A 21,239-nucleotide genomic window follows, 5' to 3' on the forward strand; every position below is an offset into this window, starting at 1 on the left:
GGTAATAGTTATAAGTAATAGACTGGTAAGGTTTATCCAGCGCTACAGCCAATCAGACGCTAGTTGCTGTGATTGGATGAAAATGTATTGACCCCTCAAGCACAATTTAGTTGCTTTCTGTACCCATTGAAATACATAGGCCGGTAAAATTAACGGGAAATCTCTCTCATCTTGCAATCTCATTTCACTGCAATTTTCGAGTATCAGAAACCAGTGAGACCACTTTTCCGGGTCAAATTTCAGTGGCAATTTACTAAATTGTCTTTTAAATAGATTCCCCCTTTTCAATACTGTACAATGCAAAAATTAATTATTTCTGCGATTTTGAGGCGCTAGGCAATTTCTATATGAGGGTTTTAAAAAGTGCCAATTTTAATGTCGATTTTTCTTTAATAAATTTGGAGATCTCCTGAATAAATTTGTATATCACTGTGTAAATTGCATATATATATATATATATATATATATATATATATATATATATATATATATATCTATATATATAAAATAATTTTTTTTTATTGAGGAAACAGTAGAATATGATAGAGTGAACAGTATCTTACAGTATAAACTAACAATCATTTGTAATATCTGCGTTTACTAGATTACCCCTAAATACTTACATGTTGAAACATTAGCTTATATGTCAGTGACATGGTATCACATGTTCTGTATCAGTGAATGTGCAGCAACCTATATAAACCATCACCAACACCAACCTGGAAAACAAATAAACACTAAATAAAATTAAAACTCCAAGTGGAAAATGTTTCAATCACTTTATGTCCTTAGTGCAGGAGAGTGGCGCCCATTTTATTGTGGACCAGCTATTCCCCAGAACGGACAAGAAGATGACACGGTCAGAGTCTCTTATTCGCTGCAACTACACCAATATCTCTCTGACATCTACAGATAAACACTAGGGTGATAACGGATTGCGGCGGCCATTTTTATGTGGCCCGCCACTGTAACTATATGAATTCTGTAAACTGTTCTCATAAATTCCGATAATACAGATTAGATGACTACAACTCCCACAATGCCCTGCTCTGTCCTCTCTCTATTTCCTGTTGTAGGACAGATGGGCAGGATCTGTGTTACTGAGCTGAGTATTTTCTGGAAGAGGTAATTACTCTGATGTTATTATTATTATTGAACTGAGAGGCAATAGCTGGAGTTATTATTATAATTATTGAACTTAGTGTCTCCTGGAAGAGGTTACAACAGTGGCATATTTTTATTATTATTATTATATTATTACATACTTGCCAATTTTTCCTCTTTGGCTTCAGGGAGATCCCAGTGGAGGTGGGAGTGCGGGAGAGGGGTTTGACAAATCACATTATTTTGGCCCCGCCCCCTAAACGATTGTCACAATTTTTGGCCAATTACAGCAGGGGGTGGGGCTAAGATGGTGTAATATTTGCGTCATTAAGCCCCGCCCCATCACTTATCTATTGCGGGGGCGAGAACTGGGAGGTTGCCCTGCACTCCTAGGAGCCCAGGAGGTCTCCCAGAAATGCAGGAGTTTCCTGGACATTCCGGGAGAATAGGCATCTATGCGTTAAAGAAAAGAAGCTAATGAATCTCTAGAGACTGAAGTGTCTTTTACATTTCTGTCTCCATTGCTGAAGTCATGTTGTCTTACCTGTCAGTCTTTGATTAAATCTTGGTCTCCATGAAAATGGCCACCTCCATAGGCATCAACACATGGACATAGGACTCAATTTCTGAACAATGTCATTATGCCACAGATGGAGATGCCAAACACATCTTGTACTGGCTCAGAATCAGGGAGAATGCCAGACTCTTCAGGGAGTGAGGGAGATCACCCCTATTTCAGGGAGTCTCCCTGACATTCAGGAAGAGTTGGCAAGTGTGTATTATTATTATTATCAGCCATCCCACCTTCTACACCCTCCTTGTCCACCTACTACTATTTTGAATGCTCCTTCAGTCTCTCTACTTCTGACACATCCTCCCCTACACTCTCACTGTCTGTCCCTCAAGTCTCTCTGCCCTTTGCTTTTTTCCCTATATATCTCTTATCTAGGTGCACTAATGTACTCTTTGTATCTTTGGTCTACACTAACACCTATTTGCAGACAACACCCAAATCTATCTCTCCTGCCCTGAACTATCTCCTTCTCATTCATCTCGTGTGTTCTGCCTCTTTGTCATCTCCACCTAGATGATCCAACGCTACCTAAACCTCAACATGTCCAAAATAGAGGTCATCATCATTCCTCCTTCTAATATTTCTTTTTCCCTCAAGTCCCCTCATCATCGACAACATCACCCTCTCCCCGGTCCCCCATGCCAGCTGCCGTGGTGTCATCCTTGAGTCCGCCCTCAGCTTCATGCCACACATCCGGTCCCTTGCGCTGTCTTGTCAACTCCTCCTTCAAAACATTGCGGGAATACACCCCTTTCTTACTCAGGATGTTTCTAAAACCCTTATCCATTCTCATTAGCTCCTGCTTTGACTATTGCAATCTCCTCCTATCTGGCCTTCCCCCTCTCCAGTCTATTACTGCTCCAAGCAGTCCTAAATGCTTTGGCCAGACGGGTCTTTCTTTCTCACCATGCCACTGCTTCACCACTTTACAAATCCCTACACTGGCTCCGCATAACCTACAGAATCCAATTCAAGCTACCTGCCCTCAACTTCAAAACTCTGACCAACTTCTTACCCTAATACATATCTGACCTCACGCCCTCTTAGCTCTGCCATTGACCTGTGCTTCGCTTATTCTCTGACTCCCTCCTCCAAGACTTCTCCTGTGCTGCTCCCTTCTTATCCTACCCCATCTGACCAGACTCTACCCCAACCTTTAATATTTCAAGTACTCCCTTAAAATCCAGTTCGTAGCCTATCTACCCTTACCCTTACCTGTTACACGACACATTACCAGCTACCATACCAACCCAGTAACTCCTGTTATCTTAGCATTATCCTCTTAATCTAGATTGTAAGCTCTTCTGCGTAGAGCCCATTGTACCCTCTGTCTCATGTTGGCACCTTCTTCATCAATCTTTTATGTCCTTGTTCTGTTTCTATGTATGTTTGTGTGATTTGTTATAATGCCTTGATATATAAATGATGATGAGGATAATTATTACTATTATTATTCGGCTTAGATATTATTATTGTTATTATTACTGAGCTGAGTGTCTCTTGGAAAGTCTGATCCACTTATAGGCAGAGGTGACCCCCATCCGTTCATCCATGTGGGTTTGGGGACATCTTGAGGATCATTGATGCTGCTTGCCTGTCCTGGTGCTGACAATATCAGGGAGTATGTATCCTCCCACTCTAATATTAATCCAGAATGCAGGCGGATATTTCTCAGTGTCATCTATGTGAGTGCTAGCTTACACGGCTGACTCCAACCAATGATGGATTCCATGGTAGTAAGGGACAGCGTGATTCAATAAAAAAATTGTATTTGATTTAGTTTCAGTTTTTATTACATCAGCAGCATTATTTTACCTTATATGCAACATATTTAGCGGTCGGGTTATTTAAATCTGTCATACATCCATTAATTTATAGGATACATTCTTCTTATTTACTGCATTACAGGATCTTCTGTGCTGACGTCTCCTCATGATCTGTCTCCTCCACAAGATCCACAGTCCACTTCCTCACTGATCCACTGAGGATGGACAAGGACAGGAACGAGATGACTGAGAGGATATTAAACCTCACCCTGGAGATCACCTACCTGCTGACTGGAGAGGTGAGGGATTCTGGGAGTGTCACAGTGACGTCACTATTATCTCTATTAATAAAGTATGAACCTAACTGGAGAGGTGAGGGATTCTAGGAGTGTCACAGTGACATCACTATTATCTCTATTAATAAAGTATGAACCTGACTGGAGAGGTGAGGGATTCTGGGAGCGTCACAGTGACATCACTGTTATCTCTATTAATAAAGTATGAACCTGACTGGAGAGGTGAGGGATTCTGGGAGTGTCACAGTGACATCACTGTTATCTCTATTAATAAAGTATGAACCTGACTGGAGAGGTGAGGGATTCTGGGAGTATCACAGTGACATCACTATTATCTCTATTAAAAAAGTATGAACCTGACTGGAGAAGTGAGGGATTCTGGGAATATCACAGTGACATCACTGTTATCTCTATTAATAAAGTATGAACCTGACTGGAGAGGTGAGGGATTCTGGGAGTATCACAGTGACATCACTATTATCTCTATTAAAAAAGTATGAACCTGACTGGAGAAGTGAGGGATTCTGGGAATATCACAGTGACATCACTGTTATCTCTATTAATAAAGTATGAACCTGACTGGAGAGGTGAGGGATTCTGGGAGTGTCACAGTGACATCACTATTATCTCTATTAATAAAGTATGAACTTGACTGGAGAGGTGAGGGATTCTGGGAGTGTCACAGTGACATCACTATTATCTCTATTAATAAAACATGAACCTGACTGGAGAGGTGAAGGATTCTGGGATTGTCACAGTGACATCACTGTTATCTCTATCAATAAAGTATGAACCTGACTGGAGAGGTGAAGGATTCTGGAAGTATCACAGTGACATCACTATTATCTCTACTAATAAAGTATGAACCTGATCGGAGAGGTGAGGGATTCTGGGAGTGTCACAGTGATATCACTATTATCTCTTGTGTTGGACAGGCAGGTTCAAGGCACTAGTTTATAATGAGGGTACCTCTCTCCCTAGTACAAGGAGAACTATTCTTAAAAATGTCCTGTGTATATATAACCCAAAACCTGGGGATAAAAGTGGGTTGGTTCACTTTTGCCAGTACTGGCTGGAGATGACAATTTCCGCTGGGCTGGCTCTACAGAGGAAGAAGCATTGACACGCCACACATTCTCGGGACTTAGAAAAAAACCTGACAGCAATCGCACCAGTGTGTGTCTGCCTAAAGCTTAACCCTTGTTTTGCTGGCAGCAAGCCCAAGGTTCCTACGGCCATCCCAGGTAAGACCCAGGGCTTGTGCTCAGGTAGCTGGGTAGCTCTCTCATATTCCCTTCATGTGAACTGCACTGTATGGTTAGATAATACGTTATCTGGTTATCTGGTGATTGTAGCCCTTTTGGCGGATATTGTTATAATAAAGCTTCCCTTGTTGTATTACAGATACCTATCAAAATTCATATATTCTTAATCACCTCACAGCACTGGGGATAGATAGGCTAATGTGTAACCCCAGATATAATGTGTAACCCCAGATATAATGTGTAACCCCAGATATAATGTGTAACCCCAGATATAATGTGTAACCCCAGATATAATGTGTAACCCCAGATAGTGCCGCACTGGCGAGGGTGGGTTGTCACTGTAAACGTTTGGATACCCGAAAGTCAGTAACAGTCAACCCGGTATTGTGCCATCTCTATTCATAGAACAAGGACCTAACTGGAGAGGGAATATCACAGTGACATAACTATTATCTCTTAATAAAACAGGGGTATGACTGAAGAGGTGAGGAATTATAGGAATGTGTATAGTGATATTTGTCAGTTAATCTGCCAATACACAGGATTATACAGTAGTGAAGAAGACATCTGGTGAGCATGAGTCACCCAGCAGCCGTCCCTGTGTGTCAGGAGGACTGAGCAGGACCCAGAGCCCCATCACGGTGCCTCCACCTCACTCACTGATACATGAGAGAAACAATGACCAGAGGATTCTAGAACTCACCAACAAGATCATTCAGCTGCTGACTGGAGAGGTGACTGCTGGGAATGGGACATTATACAGTAACACCAGGGATGTGTCTGGGTGATGACTGTATCATTGTGTGTGTCAGGTTCCTATAAGGTGTCAGGATGTCACTGTCTATTTCACCATGGAGGAGTGGGAGTATTTAGAAGGACACAAGGATCTGTACAAGGATGTGATGATGGAGAATCACCAGACCCTCATATCTCTGGGTAAGAGGAGACTTTCATTTATAGCAAAGGAGAGAGCAGTTATGAGGGCCACCTATATACACATCATCTGATAATCACATATAAACAATGTATTCAGTCACTGTGTGTTTCCTACAGATGGATCCAGTAACAGAAATACCCCAGAGAGATGTCCTAGTCCTCTTTATTCCCAGGATTGTACAGAGGAAAATCACAGTATCCCACAGGACTATCAGGTAAACGGAACTAGTGTAACCAAATGCCAAAGTGACTCTGCACTGTATGATCTGTATATAAGCTGTGTGGGTCATATACACTGATATTCTTCTGTTTAATCTCAATTCTTTGGACATTTTGGACTATTTAGGGTGAAGACATGACTGATGTTAAAGTAGAAGATGTAAAAGGGGAAGCTAAGACATATGTGAGGGGTGATCAACAGTGTAAGGAGGAGGAAATCCCTACAGATATCAGCTCAGGTAATAAACACTAAATACAGAATAGTCACATATTCTCCTTGTTCAGTCACTACAACAAGGTGGGGGAATCGGAAGACATCAGCCCCGATCAGCTCCTGGGGGTATATTTACTAAACTGCGTGTTTGAAAAAGCGGAGATGTTGCCTATAGCAACCAATCAGATCCTAGCTATTATTTTGTAGAATGTACTAAACAAATCATAACTAGAATCTGATCGGTTGCTATAGGCAACATCTCCACTTTTTCAAACCCGTGGTCTAGTAAATATATCCCTTGGTCTCCTTCTCACATCATGTTATTGTGTGATAGCAACTGAGAGATCTAACCGGTCTCCTCCCCACACTGTTTGCTGTATCTTGCGTGAAATAGCTCTGAGTATGCTGCAAAACAAACATTAGAGCAATGAACCACAACTGCATACTTCATGTCTGAACGCAAATGACTCGATTGCCTACAACTTGAGGGACGAGGCGGATGAATGTAGCCCAAATGCAGTAAAGGTGCGCCAACACAGGTTTGGCTAATTCAAGTCCTGTGTTTCTCATAAGTACGCCTGGTTTCAGTCGTATCACTTGCACAGAAACCAATATCTATTAAGAAAAAGTCATGTATTAGTCACTCTAACAGTCCTCAAAATCAGATAAGAAAATATATTAATATAGTAGATAAAATGTCACAGACCCACATCCTGATCGTAACCTGGTTATCACGGAAGCGAGTAATATAGTTTTTTTGAGAGTCCAACTTTAAATATACTATTGTTGGAGCCAATAACCAACATCAGGCTCTTAATTAGAACAGATAGTATATTGGATTAATAGAAAACATCATATGGAGCAATTTTTACTCCCACCCTGTATGGACTAGTAAAATGTTAGTAATGGGTTCATGCACTGACAATTCCTTTAAGGAGAGAGCTGGTAGGTGACGGAAGAGTTGTAGGTGAGAGTATAATATGGAAAAGCAGTTTTATAGCCAGCAGTATACACCGATCAGCTACAACTTTAAAACCACCTGCCTGATATTGTGTAGGTCCCTCTCATGCTGCCAAAACAGCTCTGACCCGTCAAGGCATGGACTCCACAAGACCTCTGAAGGTGTCCTGTGGTATCTGGCACCAACACGTTAGCAGCAGATCCTTTAAGTCCTGTAAGTCGCGAGGTGGGGCCTCCATGGCTCGGACTTGTCTTTACTGCACATCCCACAGATGCTCGATCGGATTGGCTACATTAGAAAGCAGTATGGCAACTGGGGGCATTGTCCACTGGTTAAGTCTTCCCTCGTGAGGATTGTATGAAAGAGTGCAGAATTCAAACACAATAGACAGAAAACAGGCCGAGGACTGCTATTGTGGCTATTGTGTTAGCCCCGCCCTAGATAGACGTACCCCCAGAGAGGTGCAGAGTTTAACGGTAGAGAGGTATTCACCAGGAATCCCCGCAAGGGAATATGGACTTAGCTGCTCTCTAGCCACAGGTTGTTGCTCCATCTTACCCTGCTCTTACCCCCCTTAGAGGACCGCGACCTACGGCTAGAGAGCAGCTAAGTCCATATTCCCTTGCGGGGATCCCTGGTGAATACCTCTCTACCGTTAGACTCCGCACCTTTCTGGGGTTAAGTCTATCTAGAGCGGGGATTCAAGGTCTATTCCAAACTCAGGACGTCTACAACTGTGGGTTTCTTCACCCAGAGGGCACTTGTGGCATGGGGGAGGCAAAGTATAGGGAAAATACCTCCAATGCTACTGACATGTATCCTTTGATTGGTGGTGAGAAAATAGGTTCTCTCTGTGCCTGTGATGTGGCGTGCCTGAAATGCTCTAGTCCCATGAGTACTCAGTACTGCTGCCCTCTCTGTGGTTTGGGGAAGGAGAGTCCCAGCAGACGTAAGGGAGAGGTGGAATTTTAAACCTCGCCGCACAACCTGTGGTGTGTGCCGTGACAGTCTTCAGCGTCTAGAGGCCGGATGCTCACTGGGTGCAGGCACTCGTCCTGTGCAGCAGAGAGTTCCAGATGGAACCACCAGTGGATAACATTATGACCAAAGTCAGGAAGGGGTGAAGAAATTGGGGTTCATTTTTCGAGGAGGAAACCAGCGTCTTCAAGGTGGTTGGTTGAGGGAGAGTAGGGGGACAGTTCCCCACTACCGGAGGAGCTCCAGGAGTTCACTGATTTCGGAGGGAATAGAGAGCCACATCTTTCTGGCTTCTTCCTCTCCCAAGGGTTCTGGAAGGTAGTGAGCTGGCACAGTCTGGGGAGATTTGGCCCCTTACAGGATTTGTTACTGTCCCGATAGACCTGGTGTCCGGAAGGTCTCAGGTCGCCTTGGCAAGTAGTAGGCCGCAGCTCAGCCCCAGAGATGGTCTAAGAGGCACAGGGGGGTGAGCACAGCAGATGGTTTTGCTTTCTAGGATCGCTTGGCGATGAAAGCGAATTTAGATCACAGCCGCAGGAGCACACAGAATCCACGTCTGGTCTCCTTAGAAGCTAAGCCACGCCCTGAAACACACATTTTATTTTGCTATACATTTACAACTGCAATGGTTGGAAATTGCAGCTGAAATAATAGTGCATAAACTCCAATATAAATAGATTACAGCCCTGAGTGCAAAGTTGTCACTTGCTCCACTCTCTTGGCTAATAAAAATTGTGCGGTTATCTGGAATTACTCTGCTCTCCTTTACTTTTTAGAAATTGAGTAGTTAGGAAAGACAGTGTGTCATTTTTATGTAAATGTATAATAATACTAAACAACTTGTGTTATAGATGCTCTAAATGAATTTGCGAGCCTTTCTTGTAGAGTAATGGTTGCTTGACTGTGTTAACCCTATGTCTGCTAGAGTGCTGTTTGCTTTATAACATTGTCCAAGATTACACGTGAGTGATAAATGCTTAGTGAGGAGCCTGAGAGCATCGCTAAGGGATATCTCATGAATTAATTTCCAAGTGGTAGCAGTGACTTTGACAGTGTGTGGGCTGTGGTTTCACTTAGGTTCTAACTTGTGTTAAAAGGAATTGTGCTGAGACTGTGTTTGTGATGTATAATAATCAGACCTCACCAGTCCTGGTAGATAATGTGAAAAATGACATGTACCTATCTGACAGATCGGCTGAGCAGTGGGAATACCTCGCCGGCGCCTCGCATGTTACCTCTAGATGGCGACATCACACAAGATTCTCCAGGAGAAAGCCCTATTACCCGAAATATACATCCAGTACCTCACAGTGCAGATATATCATCTGATCCATCTAATCATAAGGAATGTTGTCCTGATAACTCACATATTGTTATACATAGCATAGATCAAACTGGTGATAAAATATATCAGTGTTCTGAGTGTGGTAAATGTTTTACAAAGAAATCAAATCTTATTGTACATCAGAGAATCCACAGAGGGGAGAAGCTATTTCCATGTTCTGAATGTGGGAAACGTTTTACGCAGAAATCACTTCTCATTAAACATCACAGATCTCACACAGGTGAAAACGCGGTTACATGTTCTGAATGTGGCAAATGTTTTGCACGGAAATCAGAACTTTTTAAACATAAGACAATTCACACAGGTAAAAAGCCGTTTCTGTGTTCTGAATGTGCAAAATGTTTTTCACAGAAATCAGATCTTGTGAGGCACATGAGAATGCATATAGGCGAAAAGCCATTTCCATGTTCTCAATGTGATAAATATTTTACACGGAAATCAACCCTTATTGATCATCAGAGAGTTCATACAGGTGAAAAGCCATTTTTATGCACTGATTGTGGAAAATGTTTTACACGGAAATCATTTCTCATTAGTCATAAAAGAACTCACGCAGGTGAAAGGCCATTTTCATGTTCTGAGTGTGGGAAATGTTTTGCACAGAAATCATCTCTTATTAAACATCAGAAAGGTCACACAGGTGAAAACTTGATTACATGTTCAGAATGTGGGGAATGTTTTGCACGAAAATTAGAACTTACTAAACATCAGAGAATTCACACAGGTGAAAAGCCATTTCTGTGTTCTGAGTGCCCAGAGTGTTTTGCACAGAAATCAGATCTTGTTACACATAAGAGAATTCATATAGGTGAAAAGCCATTTCCATGTTCTCAATGTGATAAATATTTTACACGGAAATCAACCCTTGTTATGCATCACAGAACTCACACAGGTGAGAAGCCATTTTTATGTTCTGATTGTGGGAAGTGTTTTACACGGAAATCTTTTCTTATTAGACATAAGAGAACCCACACAGGTGAAAAGCCATTTTCATGTTCTGAATGTGGGAAATGTTTTTCACAGAAATCATCTCTTATTAAACACCAGAAAGGTCACACAGGTGAAAACTCAGTTACATGTTCTGAATGTGGGAAATGTTTTGCACGGAAATCAGAACTTATTAAACATCAGATAATTCACACAGGTGAAAGGCCATTTCCATGTTCTGAATGTACAAAATCTTTCACACATAAATCAGAACTTGTTAGACATATGACAATTCATACTGGTGAAAAGCCATTTTCATGTTATCAATGTGATAAATATTTTACACGGAAATCAACCCTTGTTAATCATCAGAGAATTCACATACGTGAGAAGCCATTTTTATGCTCTAACTGTGGGAAATGTTTTACACAAAAATCACTTCTTGTTAGACATCAGATAATTCACACACATTAAAATATTTCGAAAGTGAAAGTTGTTTTCTCAGCAAAACATCTTTTTAGATAAAATATATTTCTTTGAGCATTGACACAGACCTTGCATTAATCTCTTTCCCAATTTGTATTTAAATACAAAAGTTTAATCCAGCACCTTATGTGATATTGTTTTATTCATTTTTAATTTGTTTTCTCTAGTATTTACTTGCAAAATAGATATTAAGTATCTGCCTGTCCTTAACTTTCTGGTGTAAGAGGTTTAGCATAAAACAAGTTAGAGTTATGATTTTATTTATTGTATCTTGTACATATTTTGGATGGTATTGACTCTTGATTTTATGTCTTGCAACTTCTAATAAAAAGGTTGGAAGTAGTTATTTTTTATTTATTGAGGAAACAGGATAAACAAAAATAAACAATAAATATTTTCAATAAAACTAAAAATATTTAAACTATTGTTATGACATGGGGAGGGGGAGAAATAGATGGGGAGGGGAAAAAGGTACGAGAATAGGTGAAAGACAATGTGTCATATATCCATAAAGTAAGTTAAACAATTGTAATTGATAAAAGTGACAATTCAAAAGGAACCAACAATGCACTTTCTAAACGGTTGGCTGGCTGTTTCCAATTTTTGGCAATCAGCAAATTAGCATCTGCTAAAAATGTAAGACTGATGTTTGGCTTTGTAATGTAACATCCTGGGGAGGACAAGAGAGTAAGAAGGTCCAGGGATCTTTAGGTATTGCTTCTTCCAGCATTGGGGACAATTCAGTTGGCAGTGATGTCTGAGGGCACATCTCCGGCACACTATGCCGTCCACCATGGTACAGAATCTCTGCCCATTTTCTTCTCACATTTTTATAAGACGTAAGGGAAAATTAGCAGAGATTTGAGAAGAAACTCAGCCGCTGATGTGTCTCCATGGACTGTTCTGGAGACACATTGTGGCACCTTGTGCCAAAATGAATTCTCTCCATTGAGTTAATGATATTATGGACATTATCTCAGAAGGGGACATTACAAATCCACCAATTATGGTCCATTGTTCCCCTGTGGCTACAGTCCCGCCAGCAGTTTGGACTAGAAGTAGGGAACATTTTTTAGAGTTGATCCAGAGTATAATACCGCCTAATAGACTTTGGGCCTGATTCAGTACGGCACGTATCTGCTGGTTTTGAGCGTATCATCCACAAAATCACTCTGCGCATGGTCAGAACCGGCAGATACGTCCAGTAAAACAGCCCTTATTCGGTGCCCTAACGAAATGAAAGGGCTGTTATTACCCCATACGTGAAAGAGGTGTGTGGCTGAAGTCACTGTACAGTGTGGGCATGCCAAACTACAGCGCACACAGCCACGGCCGTACCAATCTCTACAACCATGGAGGTAACCTTCCACTTTGCCTGTACCTCTTGCTCCAGCTCCGGGGCTAGTCTAAGTTAGCCACCAGCTCTCTAAAGTGTTAAAATATAGATTAATAAAAAAAATGCGTGGGATCTCCCCCTCCTATTGCTATTAACCCTAGTGCTGCCAGCCTAGTGCTGGTCGCCCCGAAATCTGGGTAGAATAAAGCCCCCCTCCGATTTTACTGCAACCAACACCTTGAAGAACTAAGTTCCGTTGTTTGATATTGTTTTCTTGCTTTTCCAAGCCTGTTCAGGTGGATTTATTTTTGGATTCTTTGAGCTGGAGAACAGAATTTTTTTCAAGCCATTATGGATTATTTTGGGGTAATTGAGGCCGAAGATAAGAAGATGTAATATTCGGTTTGTTGCTACCAATAAACATTGTCCAATGCTATTATTGTAGTTCCAACACACAAAGAGATTTAATAGCAAAAGATAGCAGGATTTACAGCAAAACCATGATGAGGCATAAAAGGTGTAACAATAAACAGGAAAGTATAAACTGAATACATTACATTACTCAAGCTCTTCTTGGGCCCAAGTCCATGTTCAGCATTGTAGTCTGCAGTCAATAAGAGATTTAACACTGGCCCAGGGAGCTTATATGCAGTTTGAACAAAAATGATGTCACAGATATGCACAGATAACACTAAGAGAGGTCTTCAATGGTCCAGGGTTAATGATATTCTAGTAGACTGCTGATCATAGGTCAGTTCACTTTATCACTTCTCCAAGGGTGGGGGCAACTCACTCCAACTCTTGCCTACGTGTCTTCCCATCGAATAACCAGTTTAAACTGACCCATAAACAAAGTACTTTTGAGTATTAATCTCCTATTGCTCATAACTTACGACCGCTAGATGTGATCGCTACTCAGTCGAAACCAGGTTAATGCTGGTGAAATAAGAGGTTTAGTTTTGAAATGCAAGATCTTTGATCAATCCTTTACTTTCTGATCAATCCTTTACGTTCCAAACAGTAATCAATCTGTCTTCCTAGAAACCATATTGGACAAAGTAGATCCCTTGAGGGAAGGTATCATCATTCTAGGCGGTGACCTCAACTGGATTCTCTACCCTGCTGTTGACGCTTCCTCTGGGGCAGCCAGATATTCTGTAAAAGCACATCGCAAGGTGAGGCGTATCATGCACGAACACCAGCTGGTCGATACATGGAGGTTTAGACACCCCATGGAAAGGGATTGCACTTCCTTCTCACATCCCTATAAAATTTATTCCCGACTGGACTACTTCTTCCTATACCACACTCACTTAACTCTACTAAAAGAAGTCAAGATAGGTCAGACCACATAGTCTGACCATGCCCCAGTTTCCATGTCACTCTCACTACCCCAGCCGGACGCAGACCGTATACATGGAGACTAAATGAACTCTTAATCCAAGACGCTTGTAACAAAGCCCAAATTGAAGCGAAAATAGACGAGTATGTCCAATTAAATGACACTCCTGACATATCTAAAAGCTCCCTATGGGAAGCCCACAAGTGCGTCATAAGGGGACAACTTATACAGTTAGGTACGCTTAGGAAAAAGGAAAATATCACTTACCGAGACACCCTCCTTGAGAAAATTGGATCCCTAGAAATGAGACATAAAGCCTCACAGGAGACAAACACCCTAGCTGAGCTAGCTGAAACTAGAAAGGCATTAAATAAATTGATGTATGATAAAATAAAGTTGGATTACTGTAAATGCCGTAATAAGTTCTATCAGTGGGGAGATAAACCTGGTAAACTCTTAGCGCGTGCCCTGATGGCTCAAAGAGCACAATTGTACATACCACGTATCAAATCAGATACCGGGAAATTGTGTGCCACCTCGTCTGATATAGCCGCGGCATTCCACACTTATTATTCCAAACTCTATACCCTCACTAGCGATTCACACTCAGCAGCACGTTCACGTAAACAGGAACGAATAGCAAAGTACCTCAACAGAATTTACTTTTCCAAACTAGATGCAGAGAATATACAAATGTTGGAGGCCCCCTTCTCTTCTGAGGAACTAGAGGAAGCAATTAAGGTGACACCTTCCAGGAAGAGCCCAGGCCCTGTAGGCTTTACAGTATCATATTACAAAACATTCAAAACACAGTTAATGCCACTTATGCTCCAGGCCTTCAACTCAATATCCGCGCAATCCCACTTTTCATGTCATTCTCTGATGGCCCATATTATAATATTGCCTAAAGAAGGAAAAGACCCAGCCTTATGCCCTAGCTACAGACCCATATCATTGATAAATGTGGATTTAAAATGATATGCCAAACTTATAGCCAATAGGCTGAAATCACTCTTACCTCAGATAATTCACTCAGATCAGGTGGGTTTTGTTCCAGGCCGCGAGGCGCGAGACAACACCACAAAAATAATAGACCTAATTCAGTGTGCAACATCCACTAAAATCCCGACTGTCCTGTTATCCACTGACGCGGATAAAGCGTTCGGTTGGGTATATTGGGATTTCATGATGGGTATACTCAATCATTTGGGCTTGGGTCCCTTGAGCCTGGCACGGATCCAAACGTTATACTTCTACCCAACGGCTAGTGTCTGGGTAAATGGAGATTTGTCAGAACCCGTTAACATCACCAACGGGACCAGGTAGGGCTGTTCTCTGTCCCCAATGATCTTTATCCTGTGTATGGAGGCTTTGGCAGAGCTCTGGCTTGAAGCTGGGGGACAAAGACTTTAAACTTGCTCTTTTCGCAGATGATCTTCTTGCTGTCCTCACGAACCCTGTAATTTAAATACCAAATCTAATGTCTGAATTCCACATGTTTGGAGAACTCTCCAACTTTAAAGTTAATTATTCAAAATCCGTAGCCCTTTATATTCTAATGCCATTGGCAGTAGTTGAAGGTCTGAAGACAGCTTTCCCTTTCGTCTGGCATCCTACCCAACTCAAATATCTAGGGGTGATTATAAACGATGTCTCAAAGATCTACGCAGATAATTTCTTACCCATCACTACCGCCATTAGGAACAATTTGAGAGACTGGCTCTGGAAGGACTTTACTTTGATAGGTAGAGACAATATAGTGAAAATGAACTTACTCCCTATAGTTCTTTATCTGCTACATACGATTCCGGTTCACATCCCCGTCTCATGGTTCAATGAATTACACAGGGCTATACGACACTTTGTTTGGAGAGGACGGAGACACCGCTTCAAACATGATATCCTCTACAGAAGCAAATATGCTGGTGGTTTACATCTACTGCATTTCTCTACTTATTATGATGCTGTCATGTTGAATAGGGTTCTCGATTGGACAAGAGGGGGATTAGATAAACAATGGGTCTGGATTGAGGGACATACACTACGAACACAGATTAACTTCACTCCTTGGCAATCCTCACTCCCTATCATCAAACACCCAACAATTTCTCCTACTCTGACAAAATGGTCTAAGCTACGAACTATTACAGACATTTCAACAAAATACTCACCCTTGACACCACTCTTCGACAACCCAGACTTCCCCCCCCCCCCCCCCCCCGGCCTCACAAAACAGTCTTTCCATCGCTGGATCCAGGCAGAGGTCACTTGTATCGGCCACTGGTGGATGCATCAGGTGTTCTACCTTTTGCTGATTTACAGTCGAAATGGGCGACAATTAGACTATGACTAGGTTTAAAATGTATTCCTGTTTAAAGTGTATGCCATATTTGCATCTTTTGGGATCGCCCCTATTTCTCAGACAGCTTTAAGGTCACTTTCCCCTCAGTCAACTTTAGATGTTCCTCATGCTAGCCTAATTGGTCCAAATACAAGAGATCACTCTCTGAACTGTATAGGATGCTCGGTGATAATCTGCTGCTTGCTGGCATATTGATTTGCCCTTCCAGCACTTTAGGTCCTGTCTTCTCCCCACCATATGGTTTCCCCCCCCCCCCTCTTGTAACCATACCCAAATTCTTTACCCCTCACCTGTATAGGTTAGTTCAAATATACAAAGCACAAAGCTGATTCCCCTCCTTTAGCAAGAGTTTCTGATGAAGATTTAAAGCTCCTGTGAATAGTCTTATATATTGTTAATAACCTCCAGAAAAGGGAACTCTCTTTTCCCTTAAAGCACTCAAGGAGACGTAGTATTCCTCCAAGACACTAATTTCTCTTAGTGCCTACACACTGAATCACACACTAGAGTGTACTATATAGCTCTCCACGCATGTTCTTCATTCTAATTGGCAAACTAAACAATCTTCTTTGCACTTTGGAGAACATTTACACACCTAATCAGGACCAGCACAGATTCTTCTCCAAACTAGGTGCCAAACTCTCTATGACCAAGAAGCGAGAAGTTATAATAGCAGACAACATTAACACAGTTCTCAATACCAGCCTTGATAGATCCTCCCCTGTGGCCCATCTGTCTGACAAGATCCAAGGCACTGTTTGAGTTCCTAAAGTTCTATTTCCTGTGCTACTTATGAAGTGTTAGTTGTTATTCTGAATTAGTTCTGCAGTACCTCTTTTTTACCAGAGGTGCTGCTGTTGTGAACTTTGGACATTTGCGCTTTGCCTGGTTTAATAAGCTGCGCCTGCTTCTCTTACTATATATTCCTTCCGCTCACCCTGTACCTTGCTGGTCATTGTTACTCATAAACAGTGTTCTGCTATGTTTCATCCTCCTGCTATTCTGATCTATGTTCCTGTGCTTGGACATTCTGCAATCCAGTGTTCTGTTCCATTGTGTCCTTGGTCCTGGCTGGTTACCGTTATCTCAAGCTCACAGTTTGTATGCATCTTCCAGAATTAGGTTCTGATAATTCACCTGTGTCTGCTAAATTCCAGCATTGTAAGTGATCAGTTCCTCCTATGAATTGTCCTGCTGCTTATTGTGTTTTACCTGTTATTCAGATATGGTGAATTCATGCATTTCCTGCCATACCTGGACTCTATCCCAGAATATACACTGTTATTGTTTATGTCGTGCTCCACTCTTCAGCCTGAGGGCTGCAATCATTACAAACATACAGTTAATCATACACAAAGAACCATTAACAAAAGAGGTCAGATCATCTCCCTATCTCATTCATCCTGATTGATGTAGCTTCCCGCCCTCCTACCTCCACCTAAAGAATTAACTAATCTCTACTTCATAATGCTGCAATTAAAACACAACTGCAAGATCTTGAAACTGAACATTTTTTCCTTACTATCTCATGGGCGGATCACAAAGCATTGTCACAGGAATTTCTGATAAGCTTGGCCTTTAGATCCAAGAACGATAAACCAGGCAAAGTTAATTAGGCAGCTCCAGGAACTTGAAAATCAACATAAACTGAAATCAGATATCTGCAACTTAAAGGGGGTCAATATAATTTTATTCTGAACAAACGGCCAATGAAACTTCCACTGTAGGCTTCTGGCTACAGGCCAACACACCTATGACCCCAAGACTATTTGTGATGAATCCCACAATTAATATTCTCGAGCAAGCCTCACAAGAAGAGCTCATTAGAAACTTTCTCTCCAGAGCTAATCTCCGGAAGCTTTCCCACCAATTGTCATAGCACCTTAGTTCTGAAATTACCATAGAAGAAATAGCTCAAGTTATCAAAGACCAAAAATCTGCAAAAACTCACAGGCTCCGATGGGTTTACATGTCTTACCCCACCTCCACTCCTTGTTTAATGCAGTGCTTCATGGAAAACCTTTTCTGATGTATCTTCAATGACACAAGTTTTACAATATATATGTCTGATGCCTGCCAGTATTGCATAGCCCAGAGTCACTCTGTCCCAACAAAAGATCCATAATCACTTTTATAACTGAAGGTTACCCCCAGCCAGGATAGATGACTTTCTGGAACAGCAGGGAGGGGACTGCTATATCTCCACCCAAGGTTTGAGTAAGGAAAATTGGCAAATACCTCTCACCACAGGGCAGTCAGCCTTCATGAACATGCTCGGATTATTTGAATACACCAAGATGCCCATGATGAAAAATGCACTGGCCACAATCCAACAATGTATGAATCAGATCATCATCATCAACTATTTACATAGCCCCAGAAAATGTTGTAGTGCTTTACAATTGGGAACAAACAGAGTAATAAAACAATACTGGGTAATACAGACAGAGGTGGAAGAGGGCCCAGCTCACAAGCTTACAATCTATAGGACAATGGGAATCGAATACATGAGGTTAAGTACTACATATTGCTTAGTGTAAAGGGTGCTTAGTGGGTTATATCATCCAGTCACACAGCAATATTGGTTAGGGGCTCAGAGGGTTGTTGTCCTGTGTGAACTGTGCAAAGGGTGGTAATAGAGTACCCTAGGGATATTAAGAGGATTGTTGAGGAATATTATAAGCTTGCCTAAATAGATGGGTTTTCAGAGAACAGATCTTCAGATCTTGGCAGAATGCCAGGATTCAATCCAGGCCTCCTTAGATAGTATAGCTAGATTCAGTAGTTACCTGGGAGGACCGCCAGAGCCAGGTCATCAAGGTACTGGTATAATGGAGGTGTAATACCTGGGCACCGGGTTGGTGGAGGAAGAGTTGAGTACAATTGTAATTTTGTGCCCCAGTACAGCACTCTCAAGCCACTGAGTGACTTAACAACAAAGAAAGTTACCCACACATGGACTCGACAGTGGGACATGATTTTTCAAGAGCTAAAGGCAGAGTTTGCCTGTGCCCCAGTTGTGACTACCCCAAACTTCCAGAGGCAATTTGTGGTATAAACGGACCCCTTGAAGTACAGACGGAGTGAGACTGAGCCTGGGTGAAGACGGGCTTGAACTCCATTTTTTCATGCAAATTGCAGTCCTGAGAGATAGCCTATGCCGTGACTTAAAGAGTGCCTGGCTCTCCCCCAAAAAATGCAGCCCTATTTATATGGGTGAGAATTTTCAGTGGTGATTGACCCCTTAGCTGGCTACAACGGGGATCGGGGGACAATTGTTGAGATGAGCCTAGTACTGTAAACATTTCAATTTGCCATTTGACATAGCAAAGGCTTCAAATGTGGATGTGGATGGTCTATCTGTATGGCATTTGCAGGAAAGGAACAGGCGGATTGTAGCAAATTTTAAAAAAGGGGGTGGGGGGAATGTGTCAAAACATGGGTAACAGGGGACCTGGACATTCACCTCCGTCACCATAAATTACAGGCTTCCCCAGAAGAGCCATCAATAGGTCAATAAGCTCAAGGACATCCTTTATCGACAAGTGAGTATGTTAAGTACGTTTCCCATGCGTTTTTTTGTGTGCAATACTCTGCTAATTAATGCATCCTACTGTTAATTGTTTTTGTGAATGTTTAGCAATAAATACTTCTTTTTTATTTTCACGGTATTTGTCTAGGTGGGACTTATTACCTTACTCTAAGTTACTGGGTAAACAAGGGGTATTCGGCTAAATGACCCTATCAGGTGTTATGAATCCCAGTGTATTTACTAATAGCAACAAAAATGTAAAGCAAAGTGTCTTTATTAAAGTAAATACACAAACAAAAGATCCACAGGTTAGAACAGGTTTCCTAAAGAGACTTGTATAGTAACAATGACAGGTGCTGATAAAATAAATTATACCCCAGTCCAAAAGGCACAAGGCAGTCCAGGAGAGCAGACAGAGTCCAGGGATCAAGCAGTGATCAGACAATAAATCCAAATAGCCAGGTTGAGATGAGGCAAATAAGCAAGGTCCAGAAGTCAGGCAAAAAGATCAGGGCAACAGGCAAAACAGCGTGGTCAAAGTACAGGTCAATGATTCGGGGTCTCAGGCAAGCAGGCAAGGTCCAAGAAACAGTCAGGGGTCATACACAGAAGCTCAGTCCAGCAGGTATACAACAAATGAACAGGAGCAGGAGTAGCAGCCAGGAACAAACGGGATGAACTGCACAGAGCACAGCTTGAGGCAGGTATTAAAAGCAGTGTGACAGGTGCAGTTCTAATTAATCCTCAGGCAAGATGATTAACTCCTTCAGGTATGTTGCAGAGTTCAGGAGCAGAACAGCAGCACCTCTGGTGGTATGAGGTACTGCTGCTAGGTACAAATGACAGACAGAGTTGTAACATAGCCCCCCCTTGAAGGAGCGGATTCCAGACGCTCCAAACAAGCTCCCTTCCTCCTATTTTTCTTTTTATTGCAGGATGGTGATATATCCAAAAAGCCAGCTACCAAGGTTGAGGTTTGTTGTGATTGAGGTGGCACAGAGAAAACTGGTTCAGGTGACTTGGTTGGAGATGGAAGATATTTCTGGCAGACTGCATTTATAAAGTCTATGGTGTTGTGGGTAATGGGATCATCAGATTTGAGAAGGGAAAAAGCCCAAGTCTGCGGCTCCCCTCTGAAATTCATGATAATAGTTCCAACTTGGTTAAATTGGTCTGAGAAATATGCAGGAAATTCTTCAAATTGCTTCATACAAAGTTGAAGGATTAAAGCAAATTGTTTCAGGTCTCCATCAAAGAAGGCTGGAGGAGGGTCTGACGATTCAGAAGCAGCTTTTGGGCGTTCAGGCTCAATGGCAGACTCTGGAGAGTCCCCAGCTGGGACGGCAGGGCAGGGGTCCCCGGCTGGGACGGCAAGCAGTTTGGGGTTCAGAGCCACATCTATAGGGCAATATTAAATATTGCAGTATTGATGGTGTATGAATGATTTAGATGAGTGGAGTCAATGAAAACTATGTGAAAAAAAATTCACTTTTGTCTCTGGACATCTACCCAGTAGTACTTTCTTCCTGATCTTCTGTTCAGATTTTATAATCTCACGTAGCAAAGGTAACTAGTTGGAGAGGGGTGATGTAATAA

General features: G+C 41.9%; 1 protein-coding gene across 1 annotated transcript in view; it reads left to right on the top strand.

Moving 5' to 3' along the window:
• Nucleotides 1-21,239, top strand: part of LOC142095483 (uncharacterized) — a 65,976-nt gene that overhangs the window by 14,024 nt on the left and 30,713 nt on the right. The window contains 6 exon segments of the mRNA XM_075178427.1: nt 5,793-5,810; nt 5,812-5,941; nt 6,059-6,156; nt 6,288-6,399; nt 9,504-11,054; nt 13,449-13,582. Of these exon segments, the coding sequence (XP_075034528.1) occupies nt 5,793-5,810; nt 5,812-5,941; nt 6,059-6,156; nt 6,288-6,399; nt 9,504-11,054; nt 13,449-13,582 (2,043 nt within the window).

The sequence above is a fragment of the Mixophyes fleayi genome, chromosome 6 (genome assembly GCF_038048845.1).
Source record: "Mixophyes fleayi isolate aMixFle1 chromosome 6, aMixFle1.hap1, whole genome shotgun sequence".
Taxonomy (NCBI): domain Eukaryota; kingdom Metazoa; phylum Chordata; class Amphibia; order Anura; family Limnodynastidae; genus Mixophyes; species Mixophyes fleayi.